This window comes from Agelaius phoeniceus, chromosome 3 (genome assembly GCF_051311805.1).
Source record: "Agelaius phoeniceus isolate bAgePho1 chromosome 3, bAgePho1.hap1, whole genome shotgun sequence".
Classification (NCBI taxonomy): domain Eukaryota; kingdom Metazoa; phylum Chordata; class Aves; order Passeriformes; family Icteridae; genus Agelaius; species Agelaius phoeniceus.
In genome coordinates, this window is record NC_135267.1 from 108,610,232 (window position 1) to 108,629,203 (window position 18,972).

Here is an 18,972-nt window from a genome sequence, read left to right on the forward strand (position 1 = left end):
CTGTTCCAGGAGAGAAGGCTACAGGAGCAGAACCCCTTTCTCTCTGGCAGCTTCAGCTTCACAACCATAGCCATCCACAAAGACTGCATTTTGCAACTAGAAACTATTTCAAAGTGAATTTGCAAACTCTGCTGGCAGCAAAAAAAGCCAGAGAGTTCCTGGAGCCAGGCCATGCCATGCCAGCACCCACAGACCAGTGCTTTTCCCTCATCCCACTGATAGTGGGGCCCTGGAAAATGTTAAAGATAGACTCTGAAAATGTTAGGCTTTTGCCAAATCATTGCACCTAAGTAAGCAGTTTGATAAATGATATAATTGTTAGATGTGATGATTGTTTAGTAATTAAATATAATTATTGTACAATCCTAAGAAGATTCATAAGAAACTATGTTAGAAATTTAAGGGGGGCCACGAGGAGCCATGCTTGGCTGAAATCTATGTATACAATAGAACAATATAAGTTTAATAATTAACATGAAAGTTATATAATGATAGAATATAAAAACATGTTCATCCCAAATGCATGTCGGAGTCAGATTTGGGTTGGTAACCCCGAGACCCAGAGCTCTTCAATAAAAGCACCTACATACAATCATTCTGTGATTATGTCTCTGAACACTAACACCACAGCCACAAGTGCAGAGCACAGCAGCAGGGTCTGAGAACTGGAGGAAGCAACAGGCAGACCCCACAGGAGCCTGCAAGTCTTCATCTGCTGCTAAAATTGCTCTGTACAGCTCCTGCCTTCCCAAGAGGGATGTGATGGCATCTTGTCCCTTTGTCCTACAAGCCAGAGGCTGTCCCTGCCTCTTGCCATCTCAGGAAAGGCTATTTCTGGCTTTCTTTGGTCCAGTAGGGTTGTGAGTTTTTTGCAGTTTGGTACCTAGAAATTATTGACCTTTTGTTCTTTCCTGAAAAGAAAGAATCCCTTTTCTTTTCTCATTCCTTAACGGTGGAAAGGGATTGGTTGGAAGGTAGGGCAAAGTTACTCATTTCAGAGTGCTCATCTCCTTAAACTGTCTCAAACCAAGACACTATGTCAGAGGCTTTACAGATGAAAAGAGATGACACCCATAGCTCCTCCCATGTGCACCAATACAGCCACTCCATCATAGAAGGTGACTAAATTGGTTAGGCAGGAACCGCATTGGTGAAATTGTGCTGGCTGTCTGAAATCACCTCCCTTTTTGAGTGAACATATCTCAAACCACATTTTTTCAAGTCTCTACCCTTTTTGTGTAAAAGAAGTTTTACCAAAGCTTACCTCTGGGTACTTCAGTTTTAAAGTTCTGTGCAGTTCTCGGAAACGACTGTACCGCCGAAACACTGTCCATGTCTCATCCAAGACTGTTATCTAGAACAGACAATATAAAAACAAGAAACAGAAGTAAACCCACACAGTCTAAAATCCATGCACTATACAAGGTTATAAGATTAAAATGGACAGTTCTTAGCTGTCTTAAATCCAAAAACCTTTTATAAGTTTACTTAATTTTTCTTTCATTACAGTGACAGAACTGTATTTAATAAGGAGCACTGATTGCAAAGCAAAAAAACACCTGAATGCATTTATTCCTTAATCCACAGTGGTTTGATAAGACTGTAAACACATTAGAACATCCCCACTCCCTTCTTGGTGCAGCTATTTGACTCTCAGTATTACTATCATTAGGTGTTCCATTAATGAATAAATAACATCCAGAGTAAGTGAAGTGTAGCCTCAAAATATTCACAGAAATGTATATTCTTATAAACAGATATTGACAATTAACAAATACACATTTCTTGGACATACAGAGTTCATTACCACATAGAATGGGATTCCAGTTTGTAGGGTAAAATATTATACCAACTTTTAGTAGAAGACATTCCTTTAAGACACTCTTGGTCTGTGTCTTCAAAATGGTGATGAACATTGCATTTATATAGGAAGTTTTCTTAAAATAAACATTATTACTCCTGTGGATTGAGTGCATAACAACAGGAGCAAAGAGGGAGGGCAAACCAACCTTACCATCAGTTATTCTCAAAACTGAGATACTAAACACTATGTGAAATTAGGTGACATTAATTAAGGACATTTCTAAGTGGGCCATGAAAGTGCTGTGACTACATCATTTGACTTTACAGCCAAAAGTCAAAAGACTTTGTGCAGTTCTGGTGATCCGAGGCCTGATTTGGTCCTTGTCATCTTCTTTGTTTACTTTCCAATTTCTTGTAATGAGACTTGCAGGTAATTGCAAAATTTTATTGTTGTTATAGCTGGAACGATTGAAAAACAAATTTCAATGCTAAACAAAGTCTTCAGTGGCCCCCAAAGCACAGCAATACTGCTATTAGGACAGACAGAATCAATCTCCACTTGTATAAAGAGAATTACACTGCACCTGGCATAGCAATAGCATTTCTAGAATACGGCCTTTTACTCCTACAACTGACCCAACAAGTCTGGGATGATTTTCCCCCATTTAAAAAAAACCTGTATGACAGACTATACACTCTGTAGGAATGGGAGAGGGATATATGCAGGTGTTTTGAACCAGGAAAGCAATTCTGAAAAGTCCTTTGCTTTTTACATAGTTTGCTAATACAGTTAAAAGTATTCTCTTAAGAACAAAAACCATATGGTTAAGTACATCTGCAAGACAGATTTGGCAATATTCTTATCTAGGCACTGCTGTGATCCTAGATTTGCCTCAGAATTGTGGGTTGTTTTGTTTCTCCCATTCAAAGGCAGCATTTCCTATGTAAAACCTATAAATCTGAAAGAAGATATCACAGTCCTGTCTCCTTATCTTTTCTTCTCATGATAACTGATAGAAAATAACCTAGGAGACATTTTCAATCCATTGCATTGTAAAGCACATCACAGAATTTGTCCTCCTTCTGCTCTATAGCAACACAAGTAACACCATGACCGGGGTAGAAAAAAGCAATATTCCACCTCATTCTGAAAGTAATGAGAAAATAAAAAAGAAATGCCTCATTTCTTTATTTAGGCTGGTTAAACTGTCTACAGTCATCATGAGAACTCATATTTCTTCCTATTAACCTTGTTGAAACTGTTCCTCACACTAGGAAAACAGTATCTGGAAAACTAGAAGTTTTCTAAAAATTTCTTATAACCTTTTTCTATTTTATTATTGAGGGTATTCATCTGATAATGTCAACAGAAGATTAGACTTCTTACTAATGTAGGCAGTTATGGGGCATGCATCATTTTGTTAAAGAACTTTGTATCAATGAGAACTACCTCTTGCTTTACTCCCACTCTGTAACAGTTCACCAAACTCAGAAATAAATCTGGACTAGAAATGTGGACTTTTTGAGCAGATTCAACACAGCATCTGGCTGAACAGAAATGCAACTGGAGCTGAAGGAAAGCACTGTTTTAGGGTACATCTGCCTGGATCTTTTCTTACAGACTACTTGTCAGACATCACTAAAAGGCTTTGAAACACAAGAAAACCAGTTTTAAAAGAATATCAAACAGGATAAATAAAAGGAGCAAACTCAGAACAATGTGGAAAAGATGAATGAGAATGAGAAAGCTTAACTACATCTTTCAGGATTGCCAGAGGATCCCTGCAGGGCTGTGCTTGATTCCAGACTTTGCTTCCATCACCAGCTCTCAGGAAACCCTGTGTGTCTTTCTGAGAGCTGGAGTTCCACCTTCCCTGCTGCCTTGCTGCCAACCATAGGTACTGTCTGCAACCATGGGCATTGTCCATAACAGATGCCACTGGTTTTATTTATATTTTATTTATTTATATTATATTTAAGAGCAAAAGCTCTTCCCACACTGTTTCTAGCACAGCCTTGTCTAAACATGAAAGGAAGTGGGGGGAATACATGAATAGTTCTCTGGCATACTAATTTAGCTCTAGCATAAATATGTTTAGACCTGATTAAGGTATTACTGTTTCATCATGTCTTTAAAGACAACACATAAAACTGTCACTCAGATGGAAGCTTTTTTGGAAATGAATCAATTCTTACAGAATACTTAATAGTAGACTAGCACAAAAAGCTCCATGACATATTCCTGCTGCAAAATGAAGATGCTGTCTTAGCTCTAATAAAGTATCACTTTCTTCCTATTTTGAATTCTCTCCAGTCAGTTCTTGTAGGACTCACTCAACATCTTTAATTAGGATCTGTATCCAGTGGAAGAACCTGAGTGGACAGAACATCCTGCTGGCCTATTCCCATACATGTCTATACCAACAAGATGCTTACCCTGCACTAAAACAAAATATTACTGGATAATATGTTAGGGTTGAAAGACCTATGAATTGATCATGAAGCTGCCAAGGAAAGTGGAACTCATTCTCTCTCTTCTGGCATTTAACAAAATCATCTTTACTACTGCATGTCACAAGGAGAAATTAATATATTTGTTATATACAGAAATGCATTACATTTGTTGCTCTATATAACAATATGCAGGATTTAACTACAAGCACAATGACTAGAAACATCTGTTGAAGAAAATACCTCTGAGATACCTAGAATTCACAGTTTTGGGGACTATCTTAAAATTCAACTCAATCATCACTTGTCACTTTGTCAGGTTCCAAAGTGCTATGACATGCAGACAGGTCAGCAATCCATTTTCCCAAAAGCAAGAGGAACCTTCCTGAAGAAAGCTTATTTAGGACCTAGAAAAGAAAATGGGGCTAGCAACACCTCAGTCCTTTCCCACAACTGACATATATTTCAGATGACCTGAAAATAAACTTGAAAATAAATATAAAATAAAAATAAACTTGACAGCTGACATGGTATTCTGACCTATGAGGAAGAGATTAAATGAATAGGTACGTTTAGTCTCCTCCCTCTGCCACATTTTCCTGATTTTTAAGGCAAAAAAAAATGTACAAACCTACTATTTCAGGTGTTCTAATTTTCTACAGAATAACTGTAGGAGCTTCTAGAGATTAATACAGATCAAAGTAGAGCTGGGAGCTCTGCATGGACAAAGTTTAAAAGAAAAAAGTTTGTGGAAGGTCTGTGGATTGTAGCATGGAGCTAAATCCTGACTACAGCAGGAGCAATCCAGTGTGACACAGAGCTGGAGGGAAAGGAAAAAGCACTAGCTTTTTCATTAGATTGATTCATGTGAGGAATGACTGTAAGAAACATTCCCCAAACTGCCAAACTGCACGTGGTCTTCCAAGTGCTCCTTCATGCCAAGATCTTGTAGAGGCTTACCTGTGTTTTACTGATGAAGGGAGAATACCTGGAAAAGAAATCCACCAACAGAAGCTGCATTTTCACTTTAGCCATCTTCACTAACCATTAGCTAGTCTAGTAAATCCTGTGTGCTGAAAATTGAGTAGAAAAGTCCCCGGGGACGTTTCATGTGCACTTCCTCATCTCTCAGCATCTCCCTGGCTCCAGGCTTTCACTAGCCCCAAGAAAATCAAAGTTCAACAGGCAAAAGGAGGCATTCCACCCACAAATAGCATGGTATGTTTCAAAGTGATAAATTTAATTAGCACAAACAAAGCTAAGACTGCCCATCTTAATAAAAGCCTTTTCAAAAGAGAGCATAGTTCAAAAATGGTCCTTTGCCCTGTGAGGAAGGTCACTCCTCCACCTCACAGCAGCTAATGAAGCATCTGGCAGCACATTCAGGAAAGGAGGCTGCCAGTTCTGTCTCTGATGCCATGTGCATCAGTTATGCTACACATATGTCCACACACATTGAGAGCACATTTCTAATTAGACTTTAGATCTTGCTTTGAAAAAATACTGGCTGCATACCAGAGGAAACAAAATTAATATGCTTTTATTTCCCCCCAGCATTTCTACTCAGAAAATCAACTGATAGTCTGGTGAAGCAACACCTTGGAAATGCAGAGTGGGAAGAATCAGAACACCAAAGAGAGTGTGAAAGGAATCAAGCCTTTGTCCTGCATATGTGCAAAATACTTAAATAAAACTTTTATGCTTTCATTATTTCAGGTAAATCTTTCAAGTCTAAGCCTTTTCTATAGCTAACACTTGCATCTCAATAAAGGGCTTTCCTACAACCAATATGCATTTAATCCTCATCTCTGGAACTCTTCAAATTGAACTGACATTGGCTCTGGAACTGCTCACGCCAAGAGTTTGGCCTCCATCCTCCTCTGCACAATCAACCCACTTGGAAAACACTTGTCTTTATAGTGTCCTCTACTGTGCATTCTTCTCATCTCTCTTATTTAACAGTACTGAGACAAAGAGAACCAAAACCTGCACTTAGTGGAAGGAAAGCATTAAAGCAAAGCAAATGATAAGCACTTACCTTTATTTCAAACTCATAGTGTTCATCCTTGCCCTGCCCACACAGGACATACCGTGGGATACTAATTTTGATTGGGTCCTTTAGGTCATCTGGATTTGCTCCCAGGGAACGACAGACCATCCTCTTTCATGCACATACCAAAGAGGGAGAAGAAAGGAAAACCAAAATCACTACACAAGGAAAAAAAGAAAAGAACTTCACTGAAAAGGAGAATGTGTTCTTGGTCACAGGAGCAGGCAAAGAGGAGGTAGAAATTACTTCTAAAATGAAGGAATTATTTGAAAACAAAGTGGCTCTTGTCTTATAAGCAAGCCCTAGCATATTTTAATGCATACAAAAATTCATGTGAAGTGTATTAAAAAATATTCCTTTATTTGAAAAGGCATTTTCAGCTTAGATACCAAAACCAAGGGAAAGCAGAAGACTTTTTATTACAATCCTTTCAGAAAAATCAGTGTATTAATCAAGTTTTCACAGTTAGCTCTAATTTTTATACATCTCTATCTTTTATAACAAATGTTTAAAATATCATGCAAAGCTGCAGGTGTCTAGGCAATTCAGAAAGCTCTTAAACTTTAAAAGTTCAAACTCATTTTATAATTAAATAAGCAATCCACAGTCAAAATAGTTTCCTACTCTTTTTTAATCATATTGGAATCCCAGAAAACTCAACTATGATAAATTTGCGCAGTCTGAACAAAACAACCTAAAAATTTACTTCCAATGAGGGCTCATTCCTCTGACAGCCAGATGGAATATGCAACTCTGAAATTATGCCAAAAAGAAAACATTTCTGCAACTGAAAAGATTAATGCTTTGCAGTCACTATGCCCAAAAGGAGCATAAGCATTCAGAGGGAAAAAGCAGAAAAACTGCCTTAAAGGAAGTCCTCTACTTGCTCCATTGAACATATTTGTTCTGAAAACCTTAATGAACTGGCACTTCAAAAAATAACAGCAGCATGACAAATGTAAGTTAACAACCAAAAAGATTGAAAAACAATCACTTCACAGTCATGACTCTGTTATATATTTGTATTTAGCACTGCTATTCATCACTGGAGCTGTAACTTTATTCTCAACATTCATCTTCTTTGTAGCAACTCCTGGTGATTTCCAGTACATGTAAGACTGTGTAGGAGCTGGAGAAGGATTTGAAACTCATTCACAAACATCTCTGCCTGTTACAGACAGCCTTTGACATCATCATGGCTCTCAAGAAGAGGAGGCTGTTATTACATTGCCAGTCAATTATAAATGACAATGTAATTTCCCTTAACATTAGCATTAATAAAACAAAGAAAGTGAATTTTTATTCCACTGAGTTAATCTAGAGTATATTTACCACAAACTTTTTTTTTTTTTAAGAAACTATAAAAAAAGTTTATGTTTGAATGGAAAAAATAATTTTAGCAACCTTTGTTTTCACAAGAAATATTGTCTCCTGTCCATTTTGCTCTTCTGTAATTACTGCCCACGTTACCAGCTTTTCAGCTAAAACTCATTTCTGGAGCACTGAAATGTAAGCTGCTCTTTCCTTGGGGGAAAAGAGAAGTTCATTCCCCTGAAAACAACCTCATCTGTTTTAAAATAGCAATAAAATCGTAAAGCCACTCTTAAAGCCACCTCTGTCAACGTGTAATTTATTGACAGTCATTTTCAGAGAGCTATTACAAACAGCTAATAGAGAGAAAAACAATCTCAAACACAAAGTGTTGAGGAAAAATGCACCCTAATACATTAAATAATGCTTTGATATTCATAAACAGTGATCTTTATTTTTACTTCACATAGTAAAAATAGCAGAAGTATTAGAATAAAATACACTGCTATGAATTTCTTTTTCATGAAATTGCAGAGTGCTCACTGAGTTAGATTTTTTAAAAAGCACAGAAGAGAAAAAGCATTATTGGGAAACACAAAACGCACAAACATTTAACTTTGGAGTATAATCAGAAAAAACACTGGTTTCAGAGACTGATTTCCTTTAACAGCCTTGATCAAGACAGTTCTCTCAGGTAGTGCCACTCAAGGCTGACTTTGGGCAAGGCCAGAAGAAATCTCATAGTGATGTCAATGAGGGAGCCACTCCTGAGCAGGACTGACATGGTGATATTATTCTGTCTACTCATTTGTGTACACATTCTTTGTTAAAAAATACCCCACAATACCTCAAAATAACATGACACATTTTACTCATTTTTGGACTTCCTCAAGGAAGTAGAAATGTAACAATAAAAAACCCCATAACTCTTTATCCAAACAAGTGCTCATCCTTCCAGACATAACTTCCCTACCCAATGCAAGCTATTTCTTTTTAAATCCCATGTGAGTTACATTATCATGTCCTAACATATGGTAATAACAAATGGGAAATGTTCTTATACTAGGAGAGAGACTCAAGTCTAACTCTGTGTGGTAGATTTCACCTCTGCTTGGCAATATGCTAACATAATTTAGAATTTCAGATGAGATACCACTGGTTTTTCTGCCAAGAACCATCTTCCTCAAACAAGGCAGATGGCATATTCAAGCAACAGGATTCAAAAGATATTCAGCTCCTCTTAAAAGGGTAGAAACAAAAGATAGGAGACAACAGCTTATTTATTATTAGAACATCTGACAGGGGTTAACTGGTAAAATACCCCTCCTCCTAAGCTAGAGGAAAGCCTTGACTAATGGAAATATTCTATTAATGTCCAACAGCTCCATTTTTTCTTGGGATGCAATAACAAAAAGACTGTAAAAGAGGCAATCTCACAGCACCAACAAGCCCATCAGTAAGCAAGCAGAGGATGATGAAAGTAAGGCCAAGAACATTACATGGACAGAGTTAAATTCACTCCATCTGTCAGGCAGTGTGTCCCCAGTTGTCAACTACCTAGCTGGAGCACGAGAAACGTGCTCACAGATGGCAGACCCCAAAACATCTGTCTTGCCACAGCAGCACCACCAAAGCTTGAAATGCTATTTAAAGCACAACTCCTTTTGCACTTGTGACAAATTTTGATATGAAAGTGCAACAAACATTAAATGTAAAACTCCGAAGAGGAAGAGAATTGTCAATGCTAATATTCCCAAAATTGCAACATATAAAAGCTGTCAACATATATAGTATTAAGAGTATAAACTGAAAGTAAGATTAAAAAAATCTGCAGATGTTTTGAAATATTGAGATCAAGGGCATGAAGTAAATAAATGAGGAACATGAAAAACAAAGATTATCAAAAAGATTAAGGGAAAGACAACCAAGGAGGAATAGAGAAGACATTAATGAAGATAGATAGTATTTGGAAGGAACTACAAAACACAGCCAAAATGGAAATCATAAGACAGAGCTGTGATTATAGTGTTCATCCACCTACCATATAACATAGAAGCATTTAATTTCCTCACTTTCCCAAGGAACTCTATGTACAGCATATCAGAGATGTACAAAATGCAAGCACTCAATAATTATTACTGTTTAGATGTGTTTACACAGTCTGTGGTATTCCTTTAGAGCTCAAAGGTCCCTTTCCTCTATTGATTAAAAAAAAGTAGGGGGGGGAAGGATTTTATCAATGTTTATTAGCCTTTTATTTTGAATGTATCTAAACTCTTTTGGATTTCAATACCTAGTCAAATGCATAATTAGCCAAATGGCTTCTTCACTTGAACTGAATGTTAATTTCCAGATTTCCAAAGGGATATGCAAACTGCTTTGAAGAATTGATAGGATGACTGTCAGGAGAGTATTTATTTCTTTTTCACAGTATTTAGAAGAAACAATTCCTGAATCAGGTCCAACCTTGTTCCTTTTAGAAAACACAAGCTCAATTTATATGCACTTCTCTTTGTCTGGCAAAACTGCACAATGGGTATCATTCAAACTGTACAACCAAAGGCTGTCAAATTGTGATCACTGGCATGAAGCATCCAAAATGTTAGGTGCAGAAAAAAAGGACATTATCTTCCTTTAAGAGACCTATATGAGGAGTTGTAAAAACAAGACTCCTATACATAGTCTGCTCAGCACAGTCTACATTCACTGATGTAGACAGCACTATGTGAATGGCACCTAATGAAGGTTTAATACTTCCCATATTTTCATAGAGTAAGCAAACCAGGTCAGCTAACTCAATTGGAAATTTACAGGGCAATTGTACTCCATTTGAAAAAACCAATTATTTATATCTGAAGTCCAATCCAGTGAAATCTGCATCAAATCATCTTTCAAGAGCTGAAATTTATTTAAATAAACATCATCATCCAAACCATCTAACTGTAATAATCAAACTTCTCACGTCACTGCAAATTTTTTGAGTGAAGTGTTTGTTATAGGTAAATATTGTGAGCAAACCATCTTCAGCAGAACACAGAAGTCGAATATTCTGCCCAGCAAAGCCAACTTGAATCTCCTTTATAGTGCTGATAGGAACCTTGGGATACTGCCAAGGAACTCTGGCAGGTGCCTTGCTCAGCTGACAAAATAACAACAGACAGAGTGGAACCCAACAAGAGCAAGCAAGCAGGTTCTGGGTCTGGTTTTCTGCAACTGCCAACAGACACCTTTCAACTCATCAACCCCAACAGAAATCTGAGGTAAAGCACAGATGAAAAATTCCAGTACCTTTTCCAGAGAACAGACCTGAAGTTCCAAAAAAACATCAGAAAAATGCACAAAGTTCTGTTTTAACACTAAACTGTTTTCTAGCTCTTTTTTTCCCAATGGCATGTAAATTCTTCAGGGGGTTTTCTCACAAAAGCATCAGAGATTTCCATGCTTATGCTCATTGTGACAGCCTCTTGGATGGGGGATTCAGGCTGAATGACATTTTCAGTATGATCTTTAGCACCACCACCAGTGTGGGATATGTCTTGATTCATGCCTGACTTGAGGAACACATTTACTTGCAAGTTTCTCATAAATGACAGATTTTTTATTAATGATATTGCTTGGGCACATCTCTCATTTGCATCACACAAACTTCCTAACTCCTTAATCTGTTTAGAAACCACTGCACTGCTGACCAGCTGACTACTGGTATCTTTGTAAAAGCAAGAAAGCTGACTGAAAAAATACCCAAACTGGAAGCATGTTCTGGTCCTGCATCAAAACAAGAAGTTATTGACATAAAAGAAACCAAATCAGAGGCACTGTGTGTTGGAAGCTGAGAATTACTAGATTGGCCTTCATCTATTGGTTGCACTGTCTTTAATGGGCTGTTTCTTTCTAAGTTTTTGTTTCAGAATGCACATTAGACTGAGAAAAGAGAAGGCACAATATGCTGAAGCCAGTTTGCTCATTCAGCACCCATTAAGGATCCTGCAGAAGAAATCTGTTTCAAGTGGGAACAATCAGATTCAGTTCTTGAGCTCTCACAATCTGGAGAAGTAATTATTTTATCACCAGTATGATTGAAATTTTCAACCTTGTGGAGTGAATAAGCAACATTAATAAATTCAGAAGTATGTAAAGAAGTAGATAAAACATTCTGATACAGAACATTCTTGCTCTTCAAAGTATTAGTACCTTTAGAGTGAATTAAACTACTTCTAATGTCACAATGACATGCAAAGCTCTCCTGCTGAGTTATGCCTTCATTCTGAAATGCCTTCTCTGATGTACAAGGGGAGGAATGTCATCCAGAACTGGAAAATAAATCCAGCATTTCTGTACATGCCTTCTGTTTCTTATGGTCTCTTACTCCTGCATTTTCTCCACACAACTCTGAAGCACAATTGCCATCTTTAGACAGAAATGGAAAGCCATTGTGTGGCTGCCACTGTTGATTTTTCTGTTAAAAATTCCAAAAGAAGAAAATAAAAATCTCTTTGTAAAGTCTCCTGACCAAAACATTTCTTTAACTGAGGATTGATTTTGATTAGATTTATACAATCATTCAAAATTGGTACAATCTCTCTCTCTCTCAAAAACCCAATAGCAGTGATTGAAATCTGATGAGGAACAGTTCATCTTTTCAACCCACCCCTGCTTTTTCTTTGCACAGTATCCATTTCACTTGCTTTACATATGCTTTGCTCAAAAACCCCGGGAAAGTCAACAGGCAATGCAGAAACTCATAAGCCCTCAATTTTTTTCCCCACACAAGCACAAAAAAAAGTAATCCCATATGAGCCAACAGAGTGCAAAAAGTCCAACACAGCTGAAAAACATCAGTGTAAAAGTCAAAAGAAGTACAAGATTGAGGTGCTGCAGCCCTTCTGTTGTTACAGTTTAAATCCATGAAGGTACCTAGGATTTACTCACCAAGACTATAACTGTGTTACAAGCAGCATTTAGACAACTAAATATGGTGAGAGGGGTCTGAGCATCAGTTTAAAAATACATGTATTTATGAATATTTATAATACATATATATAATGTATTTATACATTATAAAATAGAATGTATTTATACATTTAATACATGAATAATACACATATACATGAATCCTTCAGGACACACACAGCCTGCCTGGTTCCTTTTGCTACCTTACAGACACCCTCACAGCAGTTCATTGTGAGTCAAAAATGTTATGTGTATTCTGAATTCAGATAAATTTAATTTAAAATAAATTCATTTAATTCAATGATTAATTCAATGCTCATTAAAAACTTTTCTCCTCTAAAAATAATGAAAGGGATACTATTCCAAATTCAGAATCATGGCAAAACAATGAAGAAAGATCCAGCCTAACACCACACCTTTCAAACAAGGAAGAGCTAGGTACAATCTGAAAGAAAATCACTTTGATTCCAGCTGATAAGATGCACCTCCATCTCTGTTAGCCATTAATCTTGCTGTGAATTCAAAATTCTAATTATGCAGCTAAACATTATGAAATTTAATTACAGGGCATGCCATAATTTAAGACAAGCATTTCATTCTGACAAATTATGACCTACCTCATACTTCAACTTGCGTTGAATAGTGCTGTTATTGTGCCTCTCATTGTCCTAAGCACAAAAAAAGGTGCAGGAGGTTATTAAAAAGTGCCTTTCTTGTATAAGTTAATTCAAAAGTACTAGAGGAAGAGACATTATAATAGACAAAAATAACAATCAATATTTATTAACAACTGGCTTAGAAGTCAATCAATCCACTCTTTGGATCAATTAGATCACCAGTTTTTGAATAGGCATTTGTTTGTAAGTATGAAATTCCATCCAGAAGAATCTTAATTTTCATCAGTTAAATCTTTTCTGACATAAAATGAAGATTTTATTTGCAAACTTCTTATTGTCATTTACACACTCTTTCCTGCCAAAAAAAAAATGCCACTGGAAATAAATATATGATTAAAATTTAAAAACTTTTACCTCATTCACTGTTTACTTCTTTTAAAATTTTTTGGTAAATTAAGAATAAGTAAACACAGGAAAACATGGAAATTACTGAACAACAAAACTAAATCAGTGGTTAGACATGATCCATTGAAGGTCAGGATCTCCCACCCATTTTTGCTCACCTTGAAACTTTCTGTAGACCAGGAAGCACTTACATGATTATCCTCAGCTTTATGATGAATATTCTGGAGCCTTCTCTGCACTTCTTGTTCAATAAAGGCATTTATCCTTTAAGATACAGAAAAGTGTGTGTGTGTGTATGGGAAAAATAGTATATTTTACATAAAAATCAAGACAGACTAAAAGGCTCTTTGAAATGCTTTTAACCCTAAGTACTGCACAGCTTTTAATTGGCAGGCTTAATGTTACACCCATTTTATCCCTCCTTAAGGAAGGAACACTGACTTTTGAACGAGTGTTCATCTAACCAGTAAAGGTTAAAAAATTATTATTAATTAAACAAATGACTAGAGCACAGGTTCAGCCACTGCTGTGAGTGCAGCTCTACACACGAGAGGCAGTGAGGCTACAAGTGATGAAGAATAAAGAAGGTTGGGGTTGCACCTTCAGTAATTTAACAGCTTGCCTTCACTGCTGCTGTGGTATCAGCAACTTGCACTAGCAAAGGTTTGGTCTTCAAACAGAAGGAATCTTCCAAGAGCTGACAGCAACAACTGCCATGTGTAAGTATAACAAGGGAAATTAAAGATTTCAGTGATGCCAGGCAGCTGTCCTACTAAAAAAAGTTTAAGACAATTAAATTTACTACATTGCCTTAAGCATATATGAAGCAAAACCATATAGACAGGTAACTGTAAACTTAAAATCTATTTAAATACCTTTCAGCCTACAGTTTCCCAACCCTGTATTCTAAAACAAACTGCACAGGAGCAACAGCTGAAGCTATTGGCTACTTACAGCAGAACATCAATTTTATTTCCAGACCAGTCTTCCAGTATATAAATCAAATTCAACCCTGGCAGAATGGTCTTTCAAAATATCTCTTTTTAAAGCTATTGTTTGCATTCCATTGCAGGAATGCAGGTCACCTACCTTTCATCAACCAGTGGGGCAGCAGATGTCTGTGCCTTTGTTGGGCTGGCAGGGGAAGTGCTATGGGAGAGTCTCTCATCTAATATTCCATGGTTTCCTTTCTGAGCTCCATCACCCTCATATATTTTTTGCTTCAGCTGCTGAATTTCCTGGTCCAGGCTATAAAGATACCATAACATGTAATTTGCTTTGGTTTAGAGTTGATTTGAATAGGTCTGATGGGAAGCAATGTACCTACACTGATATACATGTACATAAGATTGCAGATACTAATGAAAGTTTAAAAATCATAATTGTCCCTTAAGCACATTTAGATAGAAAATAGAGACAGCTCAAAGCCACATTCCAAGAGTAGTATTAAGTCAAATAAAACAACTTCAATAATTTCCATCACAAGAGGCATCTAAATCTGTACATTAACTCCTAAGGCCTAACCTATCTGTTAGAATCACATTAATAAATTATCATTTTTACAGAACTCTATCAATGACCTCAGATATTATCTTCCAGTGTGAAAGTAAATGAAGAAACAAAAGGGGGAAAAATGAAAAATTCAATACAGCACCAAAAAAAAAAAAAAAAAAACCAAAGAAAACCCAAAACATTGATGTGGCAAAACTTCTCTATAGGAAAATCTTTAAATTGTGTACTAGACATGTACATTTTCTAGTTGTTCCATCTGTATATATGTTTTTGAAAATTCACTAACAAAATAAACATTTTGTACTTATTGTATATATACATCTAAGAAAACATATTTTGAAACCTCCTTGCTTTCTTTAACAAATAAATTCAGTTCCACCCAGATTTATGCACAGAATACAACATGTAAAATTGGGTACTGTGTTTCTGACTAAAAATGCTGGAGGCATTTTGTATTAAATAAGAAGCACTTATTGCAATATTCATCATAGTACAACAAAGTAATCTTTAGAACATCCTTTTCACTTGTAAAGTAGCTGACATTAGATTAGTAACACAGTAATAATCTTCCCCATTTTCATTACAATTTTTGTCTCTAAAAGTAATTGTTTTTCTAGAGGTTACTTAGAAATCAAATAATAAAAGAAAATAAGTTCTTGCTAAAACAGAAGAAACTATGCAAACCTAGGATTCTATCACTTCTGTACAATTGTATATATCTAAACTGAAGTGCAGCTCTATATTCCATCCTGGGGGTTAAGTGAGAAAATTAGATAGATGATGAATGCTGAGGCTTAGGCTGAATTGTTACTTCAGTTTTAGAGTGCTTTTTGCAGCACTGCCAGAAGCCATCTATTTCTTTTGATTAGCACCAAAACAATCTTGTGTCCTGAGGGTAAGTGGATGAAAGATGGCTTATGTATATAGGAAAGTGTTTGCATCCATGGAAAATCAATTTAACTACAAAAATCAGATTTACATTAAAGGAACAAAGCTTAGCTCTTGGTTTGTAAACATCCTACTATGAGAAGACATGACTTATTTAGCTACAAACTTAGTCAGCCTTGTGCTGCATCCACCAGTGAGAACACAGAACTGTGCCCTGCCACTTGCCTCAAAGATGGCTCTAAAGCTGCTTTATGTTCATTCTCATGCCCCAAACCTCTGCCAGGAAAGCCAAAACATGTGCATATATCCCAGTTAAAGTTAACCTCAAATTATCATTTTGGGAGTAATCCCAAGTTGCTTTATGTACATTCTACTGCCTCTGCCAGTAAAGCCCAAATGTGGGTATATAGCCCAGTCAAAGTTAACCTCAAATTATCATTTTGGGAGTAATCCCTGTTGTCTTGAGGTGATTCACAATGATATTAAATACCATAATTATCTGTGGCCAAAAAATGTTACTGTGTCCTTTAAGAACCTGAAGCCACAGACCTTGAGTGTCTGGTGGAATTGGGGGTGCAGGCATTTTAAAAAGTTCCCAACCTAAATTTTTTCACAGCTTTTCACAGCATGGTATTTCCTTTGCTGACCGCTTGGTCTCTACTTAGGCAAAGCCTTTTTTTCCTTTTTGGTTTGCTTTTTTCCTTGGATCAGAGAAACTGCAGCAGCGTTTGAGCTGCCCTGAGAACAAATTCTGCAGCCACTTCTCTGGAAACCAGGGGGCATCTGCTGGGAGAAGTGAAACAGAGTTGTCCTGCTCCAGCCCAAGCTGCTGCTGACCAACCCTGAGCCTTGGAGAGGACACATTTAGTGGCCTCAGTCCAGCTGCCATGCCTGCCCTGCTGTGCCTTGCCATGGGGAAGCTCCTCATCTGCTGCTGGAACTGCTCCAGGAGGCTCCTGCCTTCCCAGCAGATCTGATCTGGGGTTGCTCATCCTGGAGGAGGCCCAGGGCAGACAAGGCAGTGTCAGGGCACAGGTTAGACTTGATGATTTCCATGGCCTGTTCCAACCTTGCTGATTCTGGGATTGTCTGAAACCACCCTTGGAGCAGTTGCAGGATGAGCCCTGGGCCTCCTCTTCAGGAGCTCCAGCAGCCCAGGTCCCTCAGCTTCTCCTGGCAGCCCCAAAGCCCATCCTGTCAGTCCTGCAGAGCCTCTGCAGCTCCTCCTCACTGCCCAGAACAGGGAGCCCCAGAGCCAGACACAGCAGCCCAGATGTGCCCCCCTGGCCTGTGGTGTCTCTGCCACCAGGCACTGCAGGAGCCTGCAGACAATTCCTGCATCCTTGTAGGATGATCCTGCTCCCCAAGGGACGTTCCCATGGTTCCAAGTCAGGAGCTGAAGTAGGGAGTGAAGGCAGTGAGGAAAGAGCAAACCTTGTCACCACACCCTGCACAGCCTGAAGCTGTCCCAGCAGGTCCCTGTCAGGACAGGTATTTTAGCTCTGCCTTTTGTTTCACTGGGGTGCTGAGGTCAAGCAGTTCAATATCTAGCAGTTATTTCCTTTTTTCCCCCCTGCCTACTGGCTTTCTTTTTCTTCATAAACTAATGCTTTTTCACTTTCTGCTATGTCCCAGATTGAAGGCAAGATGTATTCTATTTGCCACCTGTATGGCAGTTGTCTTTTGTCAAGTGGGCAGTTTGCCTTATCCCTTCCACACCCACTCCTCCCTGGGAGGGGGGGAGCATCTGTTGATAAGAGGCTATTGAGTGTCACTGCATGACTGATAAGAACTACAGCATCCCACTGGGAGATGCTTCACCCCAGGGGGAGGAGCCAAGCATTCCTACCTGGATATAATCTGGAGATTCTGGAACACCAGCACAGCTTGTGCACTGGATTTCCCAGAGCAACTGCAGCTGCCTCTTCTTCCATTGGATCCTCAGAGGAATACTATGCTCATTTCTACAGGATCCCTGCTCCAGCAGAACCATACCTGACACTGCAGGAGGGCTGCAGCCACAATTCCAATGGCACTGCCACCAACACCCTGACCCACAGGGTGTCAGGTTGTGTTCTGATTCTGTCAGTGTTGTTTTGGTTTACTGCATTGTTTATTTAATCCTTTTATTTTCTTCCCTATTAAAGAACTGTTACTTCCTGCTCCCATATTTTTTGCCTGAGAGCCCCTTAATTTAAAATTTATAGCAATTTGGAGGGTGTTTCACATTCTCCACTTCAGGGGAGGCTCCTGCCTTCTGCAGCAGGCACCTGTCTTTCCAAACCAAGACACTGCTATTAAATTTCTTATTGGTGGAAAGGGATTATTGGAACTCTTAAAGGAGTTAATTTAAAGGAGAATGCCCTGGAATGAGTTATCTCAAACCAAGACATCTGTAGGTTAAAGAATTTTAAGCTTCCATATTATTCAAACAAATAAAAACATTGTACCTAGTTATGATGGACTTACACTTGAATAGCACTTTAAATGATTATTTCATTTAAACGTTTTCAGATAGTTAACACTGATCTGAACCAGAGAACATCATCACATAATGGGATCTAGATAAACAATAAGAAATATATATAATTCATATGCTTACTACGGCATCATATACTGTGAAATGTAAACTCAAACACAAGAGCAGTAAGTAGCCTGAAATGTTTAACATATTCTCATGTATCTTTTTTCTTGCCTCTACATTCACAAAAACATACTGAATTGAATTATTCAGGCCCATGGGCTATTCACTGAAAGACTTCAAAGTTTTATTTAGCCTGTGATAGAGGATTTTGAAGTAAACAAGAAAAAAAAAAAAAGGGAAAAAAAAGATGGAAAAAAAATCTTTTTACTTCCTTGGTATCTTCTCTAAACCTCAGTTTTCTGGCTGACAACATATTTTTTCACTTATCACACAACCCTATTTTTGTAGAACCTCCAGCTGTCTATAGCTCACTTCAGTCAAGTGAGATGCTTAGTGTAGAA

At 37.8% G+C, this 18,972-nt stretch overlaps 1 protein-coding gene across 3 annotated transcripts in view; it reads right to left on the reverse strand.

The window, feature by feature from the left end:
* KIF16B (kinesin family member 16B) overlaps positions 1-18,972 on the reverse strand; it is a 140,274-nt gene that overhangs the window by 39,446 nt on the left and 81,856 nt on the right. For 2 of the 3 annotated variants that reach the window (XM_077176115.1, XM_054630512.2), the window contains 5 exons: positions 14,677-14,835; positions 13,746-13,851; positions 13,183-13,233; positions 6,293-6,415; positions 1,265-1,354 (listed from right to left, as the gene is read on the reverse strand). In XM_077176115.1, coding sequence (XP_077032230.1) covers positions 1,265-1,354; positions 6,293-6,415; positions 13,183-13,233; positions 13,746-13,851; positions 14,677-14,835 — 529 coding nt within the window. The remainder of the gene's footprint in view (positions 1-1,264; positions 1,355-6,292; positions 6,416-13,182; positions 13,234-13,745; positions 13,852-14,676; positions 14,836-18,972) is intronic. The other variant, XM_077176116.1, reaches the window with a different exon arrangement.